Source organism: Chanodichthys erythropterus, chromosome 24 (genome assembly GCF_024489055.1).
Source record: "Chanodichthys erythropterus isolate Z2021 chromosome 24, ASM2448905v1, whole genome shotgun sequence".
Classification (NCBI taxonomy): domain Eukaryota; kingdom Metazoa; phylum Chordata; class Actinopteri; order Cypriniformes; family Xenocyprididae; genus Chanodichthys; species Chanodichthys erythropterus.
The window spans coordinates 3,715,997-3,736,483 of NC_090244.1; the positions used below are offsets into that span (position 1 = coordinate 3,715,997).

The 20,487-nt window shown below is 37.1% G+C and overlaps 2 protein-coding genes across 13 annotated transcripts in view; one reads left to right on the plus strand and one right to left on the minus strand.

The window, feature by feature from the left end:
* The window catches only part of si:ch211-272n13.3 (ankyrin repeat domain-containing protein 26), a 43,387-nt gene extending 38,708 nt beyond the window's left edge, over nt 1-4,679 (minus strand). For 8 of the 10 annotated variants that reach the window (XM_067379587.1, XM_067379590.1, XM_067379588.1 and 5 more), the window contains exons 1-9: nt 4,545-4,679; nt 3,872-4,165; nt 2,152-2,266; nt 1,896-2,069; nt 1,531-1,637; nt 1,207-1,344; nt 832-989; nt 668-700; nt 37-73 (exon numbers count right to left, since the gene is read on the minus strand). In XM_067379587.1, coding sequence (XP_067235688.1) covers nt 37-73; nt 668-700; nt 832-989; nt 1,207-1,344; nt 1,531-1,637; nt 1,896-2,069; nt 2,152-2,266; nt 3,872-4,068 — 959 coding nt within the window. In that variant the 5' untranslated portion in view covers nt 4,069-4,165; nt 4,545-4,679. The remainder of the gene's footprint in view (nt 1-36; nt 74-667; nt 701-831; nt 990-1,206; nt 1,345-1,530; nt 1,638-1,895; nt 2,070-2,151; nt 2,267-3,871; nt 4,166-4,544) is intronic. The other 2 variants (XM_067379581.1, XM_067379586.1) reach the window with 2 other exon arrangements.
* Nucleotides 4,680-5,130: 451 nt separating this feature from the next.
* incenp (inner centromere protein) lies at nt 5,131-19,581 on the plus strand. Of its 3 annotated transcripts, XM_067379602.1 has the most exons (21): nt 5,131-5,270; nt 5,985-6,134; nt 7,101-7,208; nt 7,960-8,561; nt 9,189-9,240; nt 9,367-9,439; nt 9,592-9,724; nt 9,813-9,849; nt 9,936-10,035; nt 10,270-10,407; nt 12,313-12,330; nt 12,761-12,870; nt 12,985-13,108; nt 13,195-13,317; nt 13,590-13,783; nt 13,866-13,965; nt 15,326-15,421; nt 16,291-16,371; nt 16,489-16,581; nt 16,851-16,998; nt 18,828-19,581. In XM_067379602.1, the coding sequence occupies exons 2-21, from the start codon at nt 5,995-5,997 to the stop codon at nt 19,010-19,012; spliced, it is 2,655 nt and encodes an 884-aa protein (XP_067235703.1). In that variant the 5' UTR covers nt 5,131-5,270; nt 5,985-5,994; the 3' UTR covers nt 19,013-19,581. The 3 variants fall into 3 exon arrangements, with proteins under 3 accessions (XP_067235703.1, XP_067235704.1, XP_067235706.1); XM_067379603.1 differs by lacking the exon at nt 12,313-12,330; XM_067379605.1 differs by lacking the exon at nt 16,291-16,371 and having other exon boundaries at nt 18,828-19,580.
* The last annotated feature ends 906 nt before the right edge of the window (nt 19,582-20,487 follow it).

A 20,487-nucleotide genomic window follows, 5' to 3' on the forward strand; every position in this document is an offset into this window, starting at 1 on the left:
CACTCATTCCTGTCTGATATATCAATGACATCTCACCTGCTAATGGAGTCTGTGTGGGAATTGTCCTCTGTATCTGAAGAGAGAAATATGAAAAGAGATTACCTACAAGACCCTAGCCAATAAATAATACATATCTAGTACAAATATGTTCTTCCAATATAGCTAGAGATCAATTTATCAAGTCACAATTAGAGAGAGTACTCATTTGTGGTGAAATGATGCAATCCTACAGACATATTCACACCAAAAAAGTATGTTTTTGTCCATTTTCCCCCTTTGTTTGGCAAAAAACTTCAATAAGATAAATGAGTTAAGACCATTAAGCCTTTAGGTCACGTATCTACAATCTATTATATATGCAGGGCAAAATAAATGGCATTACAAGTGATTGCTGATAAAGTGGGACTTTTATTGTACACTGAAGAATGACTGGATTTTTTCATTGAGGCTCGTTTTTTCATTTCCATCTTGGTGCAAAGGTGTCTTTGTCTGTAACCTAGTATGCAAGCGTACAACACATAAAGAAGGATATGACTTGACACACCATAGTTTACCATTCAGCAACACTGAATGAACACATACTCCTCTTACATTGTGTCTTAAACTGAGATGGTAAAGAATGATGTGTCTGATCTACAGCAGATCAGCTGGCACAAGTTGGCAATACCTTTCCCTGCTCCTGCAGAGCTGCTTCCTGCTGCTACAACAGATGAGTGTGGAGTAGGAAAACAGAACCAAATCAAATCACCACACTCAACACTGCAGGAATACTGACGTATATATTTATGAGCACAGATGACACTCTGAAAACCATTTTGCAAATGTTCTCACCATCTTTATCCAGAGCTGGCACTCCCAAAGGCAAACCAGCCACAATACCGCCTGGGCTGCCGAGCACGGACGCCTGTTTCTTTTTGCTGGAGGTAAAATGGGAAGGTGACTGAAGGGATCTTATCTTCGTCCCATGCTCAATGATTAGATGTGAACATCTGGAAAAGAACGATTGATATGAGCTTCAAACAAAGCGGTCTACATCTGCAGTGCATTTCCATTACATTAACAAAACACTGCCAATGTGAACATATCACCTTGTTCCTAACAATGCATCAATATTAGATAATAGCAGCAAAAATGACCAACATTCACTGCTAAAACAACATATGAACAAACTTTACATTTAACGTCAAATGCTGTGAAAGCCCTTACGCGTGGTGTCCATTCATGACGGCATAATCGTCAGAAGACCATCCCTTATCATCTTTCACCGTGATGTCGGCATCATACTGCAGGAGCAAGCGCACCATGCTGATTTGTCCATTGCACGCCACTATCATCAATGCAGACCTTAACAATGACAGACAGAATGTGAATCAGTTTTGTTATAGTGAACTAAAACTACTAAAAAAACATTTACATTAAATGAAATAAAATTAAATGTTAAAAAGGGACATCGGAGGAAATTTTCACTTTTTTTGTATTTTCAGTACAAAACCTATTTTAGTAGAGCCCCAAAAGGTGCATCCTTCTTACCGTTGCTCCTGGTTCTTGACATTAACATCTGCTCCCTCTTTCAGTAAAAGCTCTGTCATGTCTGCGTGGTTTTCCATCACAGCCAGCATCAGTGGAGTGTTTCCATCCTGTCAATCAAACCACAAAAAAACATCTCAAGAGTGGACTGCATCTTAACTTTCAATGTGCAAAACGATCATTTTTGGTGCATCCTTGCCACAACACTGAGACTTCTGTCTCAATCAATATTGTGAGTAGGCATTTATAGTGTGTATTATGCAGTATTATACATAAATTACACTCGAATCTTCACCTTTATGTTTCAGACACCTGTTGGGCGTGTGGTTAATACTGTGATCATCTGGAATCGACCACTAAAGTTTCACCTTGTTCTGTGCATTGATGTTGGCTGAGTGCTCCAGGAGCTGAAGTGCCACGGGTAGGGATGGGATGCGGGCGGCCAGGTGCAGTGCCGTGTTTCCATTGATGTCCACCAGATTGGGGTCAGCCTCATGTTCCAGGAGCAAAGACACAGAGCGGTCTTGCTCGCACTGAACCGCCTACAAGCCAAAAGACACATGCATGACCACAAAGACAAGCAACATTTATTTACATTCATATGATTCCACAAACTGAGTGTACCTTCATTAAGGCGGAGCGATTCTGATTGTCACATAAGTTTAGCTTCACTTTGCTCTCCACCAAAAACTGAACGACATCCGTGTGTCCGCAGGCACAAGCGATGTGCAGCGCAGTTCTGTGGGCAAAGAAATCAAGAAATTAATTTTATTCAGCAAGGATGCATGAAATTGAGAGTAAAGACATTTATAATGTTACTAAATGCTTCTGAACTTTTCATTCATCAAAGAATCCTGTACAAAATGTATCACATTTTCCACAAAAATAAAGCAGAAAAACTGTATTCAATGTTGATAATAATCAGAAATGTTTCTTGAATAGCAAATGATTTCTGGAGGATCATGTGACACTGATGACTGGAGTAATGATGCTGAAAATTCAGCTTTGATCACAGGAATAAATTACATTTTAAAATACATTCAAATAGAAAACAGTTGTTTTGAATTGTAATATTTCAGAATATTAGTTTATTTTGGTCAAATAAATGCAGCTTTGGTGAGCAGAAGAGACTTAAAAACATTAAAAAATCTTACAGACATCAAACTCTGTACTAGCAAGAATATCTCTTTTGAATAAACAAGGTGAAGTAAGTGTGAATTTTGTGATTTAAGCTGCTGCAAAGATCATTATGCAACAACAAATGCTACTTTAAAAGCCTTGAATCATTTAAAAGATGCATGAAGAATAATTTAAAGTCAACACAAAATCAAAATGGCCTCTATTTAGTTACTTAATAAACATTCCTAGTGTCACTGTAAATGTTACTCCAAAGAAACATGAACAGAACAGCTATTTAGGCTAACTAAAAATATTTCTAGTTAATATAAAAATGCATTGATAAGATATATAAATAGGTAATTTTCTGTAGCGGAGCCAGTGAAAATGTTGAAAATGAAAACAGCACATGGGGCAGAATTGCAGAAACTTTCTATCTGAAATAAAATAGTTTAGCCAAAACTGAAAATTATCCCATGATTTACTCACCCTCAAGCCATCCTAGGTGTATATGACTATCGTCTTTCAGACTAAGACAATCGGAGATATCTTTAAAAATATCCTGGCTCTTCCAAGCTTTATAATGAAAGTGAATGAGGGGCGAGTTTTTAAAGCCCAAAAAAGTGCATCTATCCATCATAAAAGTAATCCATGCGAAAATTGCTGAAGAAAAGCAATGGGAGCAATGGGAGTTATGCTATTCTCACCTAAGCTTATGCTAAACCTACGTCATTGTTCGGGTCAGAGGTCATTCTTTCACCTGAACTTAACTCTCGTGAACGAACGTACAGCTGTTGCCAGAAGCCAGTGATTTCAGCTTATAAAGTTTAAAATATGGATATTTTTCTTACAAATACGCATTGCTTCACTTCAGAAGGCCTTTATTATCCCCCTGGAGTCGTACTTTTATGATGGATGGATGCATTTATTTGGGCTTCAAAAACTCGAGCCCACCATTATAAAGCTTGGAAGAGCCAGGATATTTATTAATATAACTCCAATTGTGTTCATCTGAAAGAAGATAGTCATATACACCTAGGATGGCTCGAGGGTGAGTAAATCATGGGATAATTTTCATTTCTGGGTGAACTGTCCCTTTAAGAAGTTAAGAAGCCTGATGGCGACACCTTGGGAAGAACAGCAGAAACCTTCTAAGTTAATACCTGACAAAGTGTGAAAATCACTATAATACATCTTGCTTTGTTCACTACACTATATCAGCCATTACCTGTTTTCCTTATCCAGCTGGTTCAAGTCATTCTTTTTGGCCAGTTGTCTGAGTTTGGCCACATCTCCACTGAACGCAGCCTTGTGGACCTTCCCGAGGTCTTTCTCCTTGACATCATAGCTGGCCGACAGCACGCTCGCCGTCTCAGACGGACTTGGGGAGCCCTTCTTCTTCTTGAAGTTGAATATTTTCTTCATGGTCTGTGACGGCACATCTCCATTAGCCGACTGTCATTTACCTGATGTTCAGGCACTGATCACCTTGCATGTCTCGCCCATCCTCTAAAAATAAATCCTGCAAAGAGGATTAGAGTTATTTAATAATGACAGAGGTCACGTGCACCTTCAGTCTGCTGTCCTTCTGTTTTATACAGACTGTACAAATAAAACCTGTAAACAGTAAAGTACTGTGGTAGTATCTATCAAGGTATTTTGTGACATATAGCAAGGTACTCCACCAAGACACTTAAAAAAAAACATGGTATTACCATGGTACTTATTGTTAAATCATTAGTTTTATTTTAAATAAGCTTTAAAACAGATACGTGTCATATTAGAAGCAAATGCGACAAACATAACATATAAAACACGAAAAGTAATACATTTATACATGTTTAGAAAATCTTAAAATCATCTCAACATGTTAATCTGCAGCAAACAACCTACAAACTCACCGTCATTGTCGATTCATTGTAGGGTGTCTGTCATTGATATTTAAAACGAAAAACAACACGAAAAGATGTTTGCTATCGAGTAAGACACATCGGATCTGCTCAAACGACGAGCCGTTCACGACGCTAGCAAGCTAGCTGCTTCTGTTACCATGGTAACAGTGTGAAGATCGTTTTTAATCCAAATAATTGATTATAAAATTGTTTTCTGCGTCAAAACGGTTGAGAAAATTGTATGACTGTTATAAATGTATTTTAAACCTGTCAAACTGTTGAATTCGAGTAATATCAAAGCGCGGAACTCGTAATGTTTTGCTCGGTTTTTACACGGAATGTCAAACACGGGAACGTCATCAAGGAGGCGGGACTTCTCATCCTGCATTGGACGGTTTGAATAAATGACAGACGAATGTATCCACCAATGAGATCACATCTCAAAACCTTCTCGAATGTAATTGGCCAGTTTGTCGTGACAGGCAGCCGTATTGTTCAATTACACACACGGAATCTTTAGACCCACCCAGAATCGGCCGTTCGTCGCTTATTATTCGTCAGAGCAGAATTTTAAACTATTTAAACCGTTTTGAGCGGGTGCCTGAAAAACAAGAGGCAGTCGAGCTAACCCTGTCGAAGAGAGAAGCTAGCATCAAATGTTGAATTAACATCTAATGTTTATAAACAAAATAGTCGAAGTCTTTGTTTTTGCAGTGCGGTTGTGCATCTAAAGAAGTAAGTGTCGTTTTATAACTCATTATGCAACTGTTTAGGTTAGCTAGGTTGGCTATCGATTCTTAATGTAACAGTCAGACATAAATCCGAGATATTTTGTGTAATTTTATTGTTCTTGCGACATATAATATCTAAGGGTCTTTATCTTATTGAAGCATGTTCATCTGCATCTGTGTGTTTGGACTGAGATCGTTATAAAGATTTAGCTTTTAAAAGCCAAATTAGATAGTTTTTGTGTTTTAAGTTTGTTAATTTGATCAAAATGAAAAAATAATAATATACCATGTTATGCTTTTACACTTTGCAAGTGTGTGTTAGACACAGATGGTATGCAGTATGTAATAACTAACGTTACCTGCATCAAATGACTCCATTTCTCTCATTTTCTTGAGGGAAACTGACTTAAATGCTCAATTTCTCTGTTGTAACATGATAGAGGTCAAATTAGGCATGGCAACCTATGCAGACCTGGATGCAATTGAAATGCTTATGAATATTAATTAGTTTGGATGTTCTGCTCTTTGTTGTCAGTTTCAAATTTGCCATGAGCAGCAAATGCTCCTTTTTCACTGAAATACATCACCTTATAAGTAGTGTAAATTAATGTATTTCCAATATGACAGCTTGATCAGGCACAGCAAAAGTGTCCTATTGTTTAAAGCTGCTTTATTAGTCAATATTAATAAAAACAAAACCTTCCTTATGCATTTCCAGGGGAGCCACCATGAGTTCCTTGCCGGAGACCACGCGCTCCCTCATGCAGATTTTTAATGGAAAATTGCAGGATTTTACTAATGAGATCGATAATGTCCACATGGTGTGGCTGGAGGAGATCCAGCAGGAAGCTTATCGCATGTTTTCCAGGTGAGCGACACCTTTAATGAGAGGTGGAGTGTGTTATACGCCTCATACTAGGGCTGGGTATTGACACAATTTTCACGATTCGATTACTATTCACATGCTTTCGATTCGATTATTTTGGATGTAGTATTTCCGTTACAGTACATGGCAAATTTTCTAGAGGAACAAAACTCCCAACTAACGCTGTAAACAACACATGTAAGTCAGCTGGTACTACTATAATAATACTGAAGGTTAAATTAACTTATTTATATACAAACGCTTAAATTACACTCAATGATGTTATTATAAATAAAGTTTAGAATTACATAATCCTATTTCTACTCCAATTTGTTTTTTTGTTTTTTTATATATAAACATTTAAATATTGGCTGTCGTAACTGATTTTTTCAAACAGGCATTAAATATTGAAGAACATTAAAAATGGTAATGAACTTTATTGACGTCTTTCTGAGGTAGAAGCACTGATTGAGCGATTACACGACACATGATACGGATTTCAGTAAGTTGTACTGTATATTTTAACATACCTTCAGATGTTCATGTTTATTTCGCTGTAACTGGTATTAAAGCGGAGGAGAGGATGATCACATGCTTCTCTTTAACTGAGGCGCTAAAGCGATCCGTCACGCCACATTAAACAGCACCAAAACGGTATTTATTTTTTGATTGACGTCATTTGAAATCTGAGACTTTGCTTCATATCAAAAGTAACAAAGATTATTGTGATTTATTGGATGGGAGGAGCTACATATTCTGCTCATTCATCAACTGAAAACAGACTAGACTAATCGATTCTTGGGATTTGAGAATCGATATCGGTTCGTAAAAATGAGAATCGATTAAAATCGAGAGTTTTTTTTTTTTTTTCTTTTTTAACCCAGCCTGTATATTCTGTATATGTGAGATTCACTCCGTTACCATCCGGGTCATTAGACATATTAATAAGAAAGATGTTTTGTTGTACAGTGATTTCAGCACCGAGCCGGAGCTCATGCCAAAGACTCCATCACAGAAAAAGACAAACCGCAGGAAACGGGTGTCCATGGAGCTCAATGAGTCTCGCAGCAAAAGACGGTGAGGGTTTTGCCATATTTTTGTTTATATATTTGTCTATAACAAATATATACATTTCAAGTTTTAATAGGTTAGAGTTATGCACTTTTTGTTACATTTCTAAAACAAGTTGGATGGTTTTTGACAGGGCTTCTGTAGTCTTGAAGAAAATCTCTGCTTTATCTTGACTATTGATATAAATTATGCATTCCTGTAGGGCTGCACAAATTGAAGGGAAATGTTGAATTGCAATTAAAAAAAAAAACAAAAAAAAAACAGGTTGGCGGTACAATTATATATCAATTGACTATAAAATAAAAATTGCTATTGTAATATTTCAATGCAAAGTAGTGTTTAATATTACTTTACAGGACAACTGTAGAATTATAATACTAAATTTATGGAATATGCAATACTATATATATATATATATATATATATATATATATATATATATATATATATATATATATATATATATATATATATATAATAATCAAATGTGCGACCTTAAAGCATCTTTGTTGAGCTATTCATTACAGTGGTGCATGTTGCTTTCCCAAATGTAAGTTATAAGCATCCCCATCTACAGATTTTGCTATACAATAATAATTGCACAAATCATTTAATCATGCATCCCTGCATTTCTTTAGCTTGAACAGTACAGCATGGTGCTAGGGTTCAGGGAATACTTGAATATCCTTTTAATATACATGCATCCAAATTGGCAGCTTTTTTTATTATGATATATGATGTTATTGTGCATCTATAGTTTCTCCAAGGGGAAACGCAGCAACTTGCGCCGCTCCTCGGTCCAGATGACCCTGAACTCCATCTCTGAGCTTGTTACGCCACACGTCCCGAATGACAGCTCCGAGAGCCTTATAGAGGAACCTGCTCGCCGCACGCGTCGCAACAAAACCACCGCTCCGGCTGAAACCGAACCCGTCAAGCGCAGCACCCGTAACAAAGGTGGCGCCAAAGCCAAGGAGGTGGAAGAAGTGGCAGAGTACATTCCAGAAGTGGAAGAACCTGTTGAGGTGCAGGATTCGGCCTCCAATCAGGATCAGATCCTGGTGTCTGAAGCCGTGGTGAAGATTCCCTCTTCGGAGCGTCTGAGTGCGGAGTTGATGCTGAACGCTGGTTTGTCTCCAGGCCGATCCGCTAATAAAATCCCCATTGCTGCATCCGGGTCGCAGACAACACCTCAGGGCCCATCTCGGACGTCGGTTCGGCGTTCCCTGGTGCTTCGCCGCTCACTGGTGGGCCTCAGGCATAGCATGACACAGGAAGCTGTTCGCAGGGCATCCCGGCGCTCTTTCTTGAAGAAGAAAGCCAGACTGGGCAACTCGACCTGCAGCAGCTCTGTCAGCGGTGAGACTCACATTTACATTCGAAACTGAACTCGTGTCACTTCAAATCACCAACTCTAATTGTAAATGAATGAGTTGAGGTCAGTGTGAATGCCTTAAAGGGATAGTTCACTCAAAAATAAAAATTATCCCATAATTTACTCGCCTTCAAGCCACCCTAGGTGTTTGATTAAATTTTTCTTTCAGCCAAACACATTTGGTGTTATATTACAATATCCTGGCTCTTCCAATCTTTTATAATGGGAGTGAAACTTTATTCTGATGTATCATGGATAGACGCACGAATGCACCATTTTAAGAATATGGATATGGATAAACGCTTTGCTTCAGAAGGTCTTTATTAACCCCCTGGAGCAATATGGATTACCTTTTATGATGGATGGATGCACTTTTTTGGACTTCAACACGTGGCCCCCATTCACTTCCATTATAATGCTGGGAAGAGCCAGGATATTTCGTAATATAACTCAAGAAGCAAGTCACATAGATCTAGGATGGCTTGAGAGTGAGTAAATAATGGGTTCATTTTTGGGTGAACTAACCCTTTTAATGATTTATCGACAGTCATGCTTGTTGTTTTAGAGTTTAACTGAATGATGACATTTATGTCCACACTGCTTTTTTCCAGAGGACATTTGTATGGACATTGAACCTGAGGACATGGAGAACAAAGAGGAACAGTGAGTGTTTTTGACTTGAAATTTCAGCTTATGATAGTTGATGTATTGTTTTAATCTGGGATTCAAACCCACAACCTTTTGGTTATCAGTCGAGATCTTTGAAACTGTTTTTCGCTTCTTTTTTAGGGTTGATGCACCACAAAAGATGGCAGAACTGGTTACTGAAACCAACCCTGAACCTGAAATTGTCCAATCTGAGGTGCGAACCGCAGCAGAAAGTTATTTTCATATACCTTTTAAGAGAGACTTATAATAAGAGACTCTCAACAACCTGATTTAACCAAACACAACCACATTATGATGATTGAGTGGTGCAATTTATAAATAAATGACTGCTGTGTGATTTCATAGGAACCTGAACCAGAGAAGACTGAAGAAAAGGAATCTGAGGTAAAAGACAAACTTCCAAAAGAGATTGCTGAATCTCCCAGCACTGTTGAGAACTGTCGCTTCACGCGATCCATGGCTCGTACTTCAGAAACAGGTACGAGTCTAACAGATCTGCTGATTAAATCCAGAAGTTGTATATGTGATGATTAGTAAGGTTTGATTGATTTATCTTCCTGTAATAGATGACAGTAGCGGGTCAAAGTCCAGAGGAGATGGCCGGTGAGCACGACGTTAATTTAATATTTTAATTCTATTTAGTGGATCTATGCCCAGGTTTTCTAATGGTCTCTGTGGGTTTCCATCAGGCCTACACGTTCAGGCTCCAAGCGGCGGGCAGCTGAGTCGGCAATCCAGGAAATCGGCACACCCAAAAAGAAGCACTCTCCTCCAAAGAAATGCCTCACGGTATGAGCATCTCTGACCACCATAATGCCACCAGTCCACCATAATGCCACCAGTCCACCAAAATGAACCCATCTTGAAGCCAAAACATTCCTTGACTCTTGTTGTAAAGAAAAGCTTTCCACAGACGTCCACATTAAGTTTCTCTGTGGTTGTTTGCAGATTTGTGGTCAGTTTTTTTAGGATTGGATTAACCAATCCAGACAACCCATTAAGTGTCCATTTGTGTCCATGTAGAGTGTTGCTCCGCACATGCGCTCGTTCGTGCACACTGTGCAGAAGAACCAGATGCTGATGATGACGCCTGGATCTCTGGGCCGCAGCAATATCATGAAGTCCTTCATCAAACAATCTGCCAGCAAAACTGATGTCAAGGTGGGCACACCTTTCAGACTGTTCACATTCATCTGTGCATGTGTTAAGGCCCTATGAAATCCTTTTTTTTTTTTTTTTTCTCCGCAAATTCCAATTTAAAACATCACCTCAATTCAAACACCCACGCAATCTTAGAACGATTTGCCTGTGTCTATTAAACCTTTGTCAAAATCACACCAAAACATTCAGATATGCATCACTGAGCCTGAGAGCAGTTGTCATCTATAGGTATGAAACCGCTTCACCAATAACTTTTCAACCACACAGTATCGTTATTTCTGCTACAAATATGCATATCACAGAAGAAGTTTTATAGTTTGGATAAAAGTCTACGGAAGCTACAAAAAATAAAATGAATCGCTATTTGAAAGTAGCATGGCGCTTTAAATAACGGTTGTATCGATTGCATTGTTAAACCAGTAGGTGAATCATTCATTCAAGAGATTTGTTCAAAAATGCTCATACATCCAGTAATGAAACAAGTGAAGTCTTTGAGCGTGTCATTGAATCATTCATTCAAAGCAATTTTTAATCCATTCAGATTCATTTAACATTTTTATATAGACTGCAGCAATTAACATTTGTCTCAACCTAAACTACAAAATGGTTATTTTTAGTTGTCTGTTCAGAATTGAGGGAGAATTGTGATATTTAAAGGTGCCCTAGATTCAAAAATTGAATTTATCTTAGCATAGTTGAATAACTCCTTCCTCCTCCTTATATAGATCTCATTTGTTTAAACAACCTCTGAAGAACAGGCGAATTTCAACATAACACCGACTGTTACGTAACAGTCGCGATCATTAATCATTAATATGTGCGCCCCCAATATTTGCATGTGTCAACCCATGTTCCCAACATTATGAAAGGCATTAGACAAGGGCAGCCAGTATTAACGTCTGGATCTGTGCACAGCTGAATCATCAGACTAGGTAAGCAAGCAAGAACAATAGTGAAAAATGATGATCCATGATATCATGATATTTTTAGTGATATTTGTAAATTGTTTCTAAATGTTTCGTTAGCATGTTGCTAATGTACTGTTAAATGTGGTTAAAGTTACCATCGTTTATTACAGTATTCACGGAGACGAGGGCCGTCGCTATTTTCATTTTTAAACACTTGCAGTCTGTATAATTCATAAACACAACTTCATTCTTTATAAATCTCTCCAACAGTGTAGCATTAGCCGTTAGTCACGGAGCACAGCCTCAAATTCATTCAGAATCAAATGTAAACATCAAAATAAACACTGTACTTACGCGATTAGACATGCTGCATGACGAACACTTTGTAAAGATCCATTTTGAGGGTTATATTAGCTGTGTGAACTTTGTTGTTTAAGGTAAGCGTGAACTCTTGGGGCGTGGAGCACCAGATTTAAAGGGCCACACACCCTGAATTGGCTAATTTCTAATTATGCCCCAAAATAGGCAGTTAAAAATGAATTAAAAAAACTTTATGGGGTATTTTGAGCTGAAACTTCACAGACACATTCAGGGGACACCTTAGACTTATATTACATCTTTTTTTAAAAAAAGTTCTAGGGCACCTTTAAAATCTCTATTTTAAACAAACCAAAAAAAAAATAAAGGTTATTTTTCAATTTATCCAGAATCGTGCAGCTCTGATTCACGGACACTAGTCCATTGTGTGATTTAGATTAAGTGTAGAGCCTACTTTAGATTTATTAATCTCAAATTTGCCACATTCTTTCATTCCTTGGTATACAGTACATTTTATTTTTATACCTGGATATTACGTTTTCACCCACGTTTTTTCACATTGCGGAAATCATAGGGCTCTAATTTTTGTACTTCAGATTAGGTTATTTCAATGCTAATATGCTTCTCTAAGATGAAGTGCTTTTAGTTAGTAACTGTACTTCCTGTCTTTCCCCCTCAGTTGGGCTCTGGCTCTGTGGTGAGTATAAATGAGTTCACACCGGTGTCACTTCCATGTCCGTCAACCATTTGAATTCACTTTTGTTTGACACTTCCTTTTTCTAGTATTATGAGTGGGCTTTTGTTTAGTTGCTTAATCCTTAACTCGTCATACTATACTTCCCTTGGGCAGTGAAGGCACTTTGTCTAAACTGAAACAGGACTGACCATCCCATTCAGACTTTAACCTCATCACTCATGTGGTGTATAAATGTGTCTTTTGTGGCTTGGGAAGTTTATATTCACCCATTTGTGTCTCTGCAATGTTGGCAAGAAATCTGTCTGTTTATAGTCACTTTTCACACAAAGCAAAAGCTGCCATCCTTATGTTTGGTTTAACTTTCATCGTCCTTGTCATTCACTTAATTGCTGTAATTGTGGTAACTCTAAAATTAACGCTTTTCCTCCAGGAGCGAGAACGACAGAAGTGGGACGCCTTGAATAAGAAGATTGAACAAGAGAATGAACGAAAGAAAAAGATTGAAGAGGAGAGACGAAAGAAACAGGAAGAAATGAAAAGGTGGGAGCGTGCTTTGGACTACTTTCAACTCGTTTATTATATTAAATTGAATTATTAATCTGGTTCAAGTGTGAATGCAAATCTGGACTCATTGGCGAATTCTGTCCACTTTAGAAAGCGGGATGAACGTTTGAAGCGTGTTGTTGAGGCTCGAGTGAAAGGTGAAAAGGAGAAAGAGCAGGAAAAGAAAAAGAAGATTGAAGAGAAAATGGCACAGCTGGAGAAGAAAAACGATTTGGTTGGTACTGAAGACTGAAAGGAAAGCCACACTGTTGAGTTGGAGTATTTGATTTAAGCTTTTTAAAATGTGTCTCTTTCTCTCAGCTGCGAGTTGAGCGAATGGCAGAGGAAAAAGCCAAGAGGAAAGTGGCCACTAAACGACAGGAAGAACTGGAGCTGCGCAAGAAACAGGAAGAGGCAGCCAGACAAAAGAAACTTCAGCAAGTTGTAAGTCAACACCAGCATTCAAAGTGGAGAGTCCATGTTGAAAGAAGTTTTGCAAGTTTGATGATGGGACCACTATATTTTATATATATATATATATATATATATATATATAATATTTCTTTTCATAATTATATACACTACAGCTTAGATCATTTTAATGCATATTTTCTGAATAAGTTAATTTGTTACTGACTCCAAACATTTAAACAGTGTAATTTATCTTTATTTGTAGCTACAATAGTTAATCTATATACTTGTCTTTTTTTCTTTAGGAGGAAGAGGAGCGGCGGCACCAAGAAATGCTGGCCAAGCGCAAGGCTGAAGAGGAGCGAGAGAAAGCCCGCAAACTGGCCGAGGCCACACGCGCCCTGGAACTGAAGAAAGAACAAGAGCGGGAGAAAGAGAAGGAGCGTGAACGTGAGCGGGAAAGAGAGCGGGAGCGAGAAAGACAAGCTGCAGCTGAGAAGTTGGTTGCTTTTTTCATGCATTCGTTTTGAATGAAAGCATGACTTTTAAAGATACTAAATATGCGTGTTTGTGTCTTGCAGAGAAAGACTAGAGAAAGAGAAGGCTATCGCTCTTCAGAAGGAACTGGAGAGAGCAGCCAGAGAGAAAGAGAGGAGAGAGATGGAGGAGAAGAGGAAGATGGTGAGGATTTTATTGTACCATGCCATCTATTTTTATGGACATTTTAGCATATTGCATAAAGAAACACTGGATGGAAATGCAAAGATGTGCATAAATTCTTAAAAAGGGGGTTCAAAAAAAGTGTGCGCTTAACTGAGACAGTCCCTTCTCTTTTTTTATATATATATATATATATATATAATATATTTTATTATTATTTTTAATTATTTATTTTTTTCCTTTTAATCCAATAAGACATTCACAAACTACAATAAAAACACATTTAAAGGTGCCCTAGAATCAAACATAGTTGAATAACAAGAGTTCAGTACATGGAAATGACAGTGAGTCCCAAACTCCATTGTTTCCTCCTTCTTATGTAAATCTCATTTGTTTAAAAGACCTCCGAAAAACAAGCAAATCTCAACATAACACTGACTGTAACGTAACAGTCGGGATCATTAATATGTACGCCCCCAATATTTGCATATGCCAGCCCATGTTCAAGGCATTAGACAAGGGCAGCCAGTATTAACGTCTGGATCTGTGCACAGCTGAATCATCAGACTAGGTAAGCAAGCAAGAACAACAGCGAAAAATGGCAGATGGAGCGATAATAACTGACATGATCCATGATATCATGATATTTTTAGTGATCTTTGTAAATTGTCTTTCTAAATGTTTTGTTAGCATGTTGCTAATGTACTGTTTAATGTGGTTAAAGTAACCATCGTTTCTTACTGTATCCACGGAGACAAGAGCCGTCGCAGTCTGTATTAAACATAAACACTTACTACATCTTCATTCTTTATAAATCTCTCCAACAGTGTGTAATGTTAGTTTTAGCCAATGTAAACATCCAAATAAATCCTTTACTCACATGATCCGATGCATACATACAGCATGCATGACGAACATCTTGTAAAGATCCATTTGAGGGTTATATTAGCTGTGTGAACTTTGTTTATGCACTGTATTATAGTTGAGAGCTCGGGGGGCAGGGAGCGTGAGATTTAAAGGGGCTGCAGCCTGAATTGGTGCATAGTTAATGATGCCCCAAAATAGGCAGTTAAAAAAATTAAAAAAAACCTATGGGGTATTTTGAGCTGAAACTTCAGACACATTCAGGGGACTTATATTACATCTTGTAAAAACTGATTCTAGGGCACCTTTAACAATTAAATCCCTTGCTGCACAACAAACTCGCGTCACATTGGATAACTGAATTAACCAGTGGACCAATCACATTGCACAGCATCTCAAATGTTGGTTTGATCGTTCTGAAATGCCTGAGCCAAAGTCTGGCATCAAAAATGATTGTTTAATTTCTTCACAGAAGCATGATTCATAATCTCATTAAATTTGTGTGCTCCTTTAACAGGAGGAGCAGAGGAGGGCCGAACAGGAGAGAGAAGCCCAACAGAAACGTGCTGCTGCTGCTGCTGCTGCCTCAGCGTCCCATACAGTCACAGCTCAGGTACTTAACAGCCAAAATCAATGTTGGTCAGTCATGGCTTTGTGGAATGTTATTTTAGTATTTGTTAATATCTTGAATTGGATTTTATTTTTATATTTTTCAGTTTTTATTTTCATTATTAGTTTTTTTTTTTGTTCAATTGCCAAACTATCTTGAATGGTTTTAGTTAACGATAACACAGGACTTGTGGGCCCAAATAAATTTATTCTCAATAACAATTTAATTGAAATTAACTGTTTATTAATAGCTATTGCAATGCATACATTGTTTTGGTGACATCAACAGTTTCTCAAAAATAAAAATAAATGCAAACCCACCCCACCCCAAAAGGATAGCCCTACCCCTAATTCACTAACACCTCCCCCATAAAGTGTGGGCACACCCCCTACTGCTGATTGGCCACAAGTGTTTTGGCACTCTGTCTGATACAGTTTCAATAGCATTTCTAAGAAATCTGTTACTGCAACTTTAAAGGATTAGTTCACTTTCAAATGAAAATTACCCCATGCTTTACTCGCCCTCAAGCCATCCTAGGTGTATATGACTCGCATCTTTCAGACGAAGACAGAAATATTAATGAATATCCTGAGGCACCCAAGCTTTATAATGGCAGTAATGCGTTTCCAAACGTGTATGAGAAAGAAAGTGTCTCCATCCACATCCATCCATCATAAACATATTCCACATGGCTCCAGAGGGTTAATAAAGTACTTCTGAAGCATCATATACACCTAGGATGGCTTGAGGGCGAGCTTGAGCTCATTTTTATTTGAAAGTGAACTAATCCTTTAATACATTTTAATGTATGTTTTTAATTCTTGGTACACTGAATACAATTTTTAAAGACGTTTTTGTTAAATTATTAACAGTTCTCAAAAACACAAGCAGCTAGTATGCTCAACTCCACTATAACTAAGGGTTCAGCTCTAAACATGACTGTGGATATTGAGGTAAATGTCTTTTCCTTCCCAGTTCTTTCGATGCCTGTTCATTTTCGCTGTACTGAGTATTTACTAAACTTGCTACTAATAAATATTTTTACTAAAGCTGTTATTTCATCTCCACAGAACTCTGTCCTGAAAACTCCAGTTGGTAAAGGAGCTGCACTGAATAAGACCATAGATCACGGAGCTGGACTCAACGTGACCGTTGACATTGAGGTGAGGTCACGGCAACTGTAATGCATCATTTTCCCTACTAAAGTACAGAACATGTCGGATAATATTAGTAAGCACAGAATAGCTGCTGGAGAAGGAAAATTTAAGACTTTAAATTCCAGTTGGACATTTTTCCATCTAATTTAGGTTACCAAGTTCTAGTTTGGTTTTGTCTGTTTCAAGGTTTATTTGTGTGTGTGTGCGCGCATGTAGAAACGTATCAAATGATCTCAGCTGGTTTCTGACCCAATCCCTTGTTTTATACCCTGCAGCAATCTCCACAGTCATATCAAATTACTCCTAAGGGCCAGAAGGTGACTGTTTTGGTCAATCCTGAAGACTATGGCATGGACCAAAACAGCGACGACTCGACAGATGACGAATCTGCGCCCAGAAAACCCATCCCGTCCTGGGCTGAGGGTATGATGCTTTTTGGCAACTGCTGGAAATGTTTATTTGTAGTTACCTTTCCATCTGTGATACAGTTAAGTAATAATCTATAGTTGGCTGTGCATTAAAATATTCACGATGTGGAGATGAAGAACCACCCGACATGAAGCGGAGTGCATTCAAATCATTTAAAGCACAGCTAGCTCTAGATTACCCCGCTTATACCATGGTCACTTGACAGTATTGACAAGCTAAAGCTGTTGTTGATGTTTGCAGTGCAGATGTTAAAGCACACACAGTGCGGTAATATAGAATATTAATGTGCACCTTCCAGCCAATCAGAATAGAGGGTATGCATTGACGTGCCTTTCCTGCCAGAACACGCCCTCCTTGAACATACAGGGGCAAAAGTGTCTGCTACATGAATGAATTTAATAGGGAAATGAAAGTCAAATGATTATCCCTTCAAGTTAAAGGCAGATGGACTTCATAGTGTTCCTTACAACTTAACAAAGAACAAGTGATCCATGGATGTTGACATGCGGTCGGGATTCGTGTTTAATGACATTTTATATGTGCCTGATTTGACGCCGGGAAATGCATGAGGCAAATTTGCCTGTGAATGCTTTATATAAATACAATATAGGAAGGTCTAAGTCTGGGTGATCACTTGTATCAATGTTATGTTTATCCTCCAGCCCTAAAACAATTTAGAAGAAGGAATCATTCTTGAAGAATGATTAGGGGACTTGAGTAATTAGTGATTCATTTTATGACCATGTTCAGAGTAAAAGAACAATCTTCAAGAACTACTAGTGATCAGGACCATTATTTTAAAGTGAAAAAGATAACTAGTAGTTCCTGCATAGTGACTAGGTAACATTAATGATGCATTTTATGACTATATTCAGAGTAAAAGACAATTGATCACATCTCAGACACTTTAATGTTGTGATTAGTAATTAGTAATTCTTTATAACTTGTCATAGTTACCTATTGGTTCTTAATGGTGCCAATCTCATTCTCTAATTATTGATTGGCTAATAAGGAACTATCCTAGTCCTAAATTTGATTACTGATTAGTTAAGCTTGTTTCTACATTAGTTAATAGTAGTAGTTGAAGTGTACTACTTCCTGCATAGTTACTTATTAATGACAGACTATTATTCTAAAGTTTTACCAACTTGGATTTTTTTTTTTTTTTTTTTATAAACCCTGACAAAAACTATAAAATGATGCAGAATATAAATGTTTAATTGAGTTGTCAGTACAATATGTAACAATTACAGTATATATGGTATGATTTTTACCCCAAAATTCAATATTAATAAAATGATAACTGCAAATCCACATTTCGCTGACTGGAGACCAGCTGTTTCTGTGAATTGCAGCAATCCATTTGCTTCCCATTTGCAGTATGTAAAAATGTACCTCCGTTTTCTTGTCAAATCTATTTGTACAGTCAGTTGCACATCTCTTTTCCCATTTAAGAGTAGTTTTGTTTTACACGCTGAAAACCAATGCTGTCACTCAGGTTTTTTTGCCTTTCAGTGGGCGTAACCACATTTACTCCACCTGTTCAGACAGGCCATGGTAAAAGTTAATTTATTAAACAGTAATGGTATATTTTGCAATAGTTTTTGCTGGGAATTTCAGATTGTTCACAAAGTCTGTCATCAAAACCGTTTCATGTTATCTAAGACTCCATTTAAAAATGGGCGCCAAACAATTTAAACTGGTTTTGACTGAATTCTGATCTGAGCATTTTCATTCTCTCAGCCCAACACACAAGTGTTTATTTTGCAGTATCTACAGCATGCTACTGTATTATTCTAATGTGTTATGTTGTGTTTGTGCAGGTATGCAGTTGCAGCAGTCTATAATGAAACAATATTATAATCCACTGGATCTCAATTCCTATTTTGGAAAACCTGAACCACCCAAGCTGGAGGCGATCTTCAGGCGGACCAAACCTCGCTTCTTCAAACGCACTAGCTCTGCTGTCTGGCATTCTCCACCACGTTTGGGAAATTTGGGCAATTAATAAGCAAACCTTTCTTTTCTTCTTATCTGTCGTCTTTTTTATATGTTGTCTTTTATACATTGAACTCTTTAATAAAGCCTATAAAAATCTATATGTAAGTAGATTTAGACTGGAAAAAAAGCAGAATGTGTAATTTTAGATTACACAAAAGGAGTTTGACACTGACGGCAGACTGGAATGGTCTGTCAAATTTACCTGCTTTGGTTTTAAATGGGATTACGTTGTCACCCATGTATTTAAATATAGTATCACATGTAATACATTTGGAAGTGTACACAGGAGCTGCTACAAATGTGATGGTAAAGTAGACATAGAAAATATGGGGGTGGCGTTTTCCCACAATTCACTTCACGAAGAGTGTCTGGAGGACTGTCAATAAAATGTGTCATTTCTAAATGTTTGCAATGTCATATTTATGGTAGTTTATGATTGAAAAATGGACCTGTAAATTGAATCATAGCATTATCACTGCTTTAATAAGTCCTGTTACAAAGGACCTTTTGAGTTTGTTGTAAAATATATATATATATATATATATATCAGAGAGAGGGGGGGGAAGGGTTTTTCTTGAAATAAAGTTTACCAGACTTTCAGAAATGTGCTCTTAAGCTCAGGCACAACTTTATTATTTATGAAGTTGGTCAGGTTGAGTGACGGTTAGCTTAAACAATTAAGGAGTCAACTTTTTATTAGGAGTGCAAAACATACAACATATGGTGAACACAAAAACAATAAAACAGCAATGAAAAATAAGCAGAAATGACAAACGGATAATAGAAGTATTTAAGTAGTAATAGCATGTATAATAAAAATAATATTTTGTGATAACGGCAACAGTAATATCAATAATAACCATAGTAATACTAAAGATATGACAATTTGTGTTGATGCAATAATACCAATAATAATAACGATAGTAATACTAAAGATGGTGATGATAATATTTTGTATTGATGGCTATAACAATAATGCTATTTTGTGATGGCAACAGTAATATCAATAATAACGATGATAAAATAAGAATAGTAATAATAATGAAATAATGACATACCCAAAAAAAAGGAGTCAGCTTTAAATGTTTTTTTTTTTTCTAAAATACTGAAATACAGATTTATGTAATTTTATATAACAATATGTTTTGGAGTGAGATTATAGCACGAACATGAAAAAATATGCAATATTTCATATTAAATGGTCTGTTTTCATTTTATATACATGGATGAAATCATCATTCAAATTGAACAAACGATTTAAAATGAACTTTTATCACTGAATTTAAATTAGTAATATATGATGGTGACATGGAAACCTACCGCATAGTAGGAATGACCCCAAAACAATGTACTTATGCTGTTTTCTTAAACATTTACAAGGTTATTTATATATATATATATATATATATATATATATATATATATATATATATATATATATATATAGCATCCGAGAATACACAAGACGGTTCTGGTAAATTG

Coding starts and splice junctions, on each gene's coding strand:
- incenp (XM_067379602.1), top strand. CDS start 5,995: ATGAGTTCCTTGCCGGAGACCACGCGCTCCCTCATGCAGATTTTTAAT. Junction 7,209..7,959: donor GAGTCTCGCAGCAAAAGACG/GTGAGGGTTTTG, acceptor GTGCATCTATAG/TTTCTCCAAGGGGAAACGCA. Junction 9,850..9,935: donor AAGTCCAGAGGAGATGGCCG/GTGAGCACGACG, acceptor GGTTTCCATCAG/GCCTACACGTTCAGGCTCCA.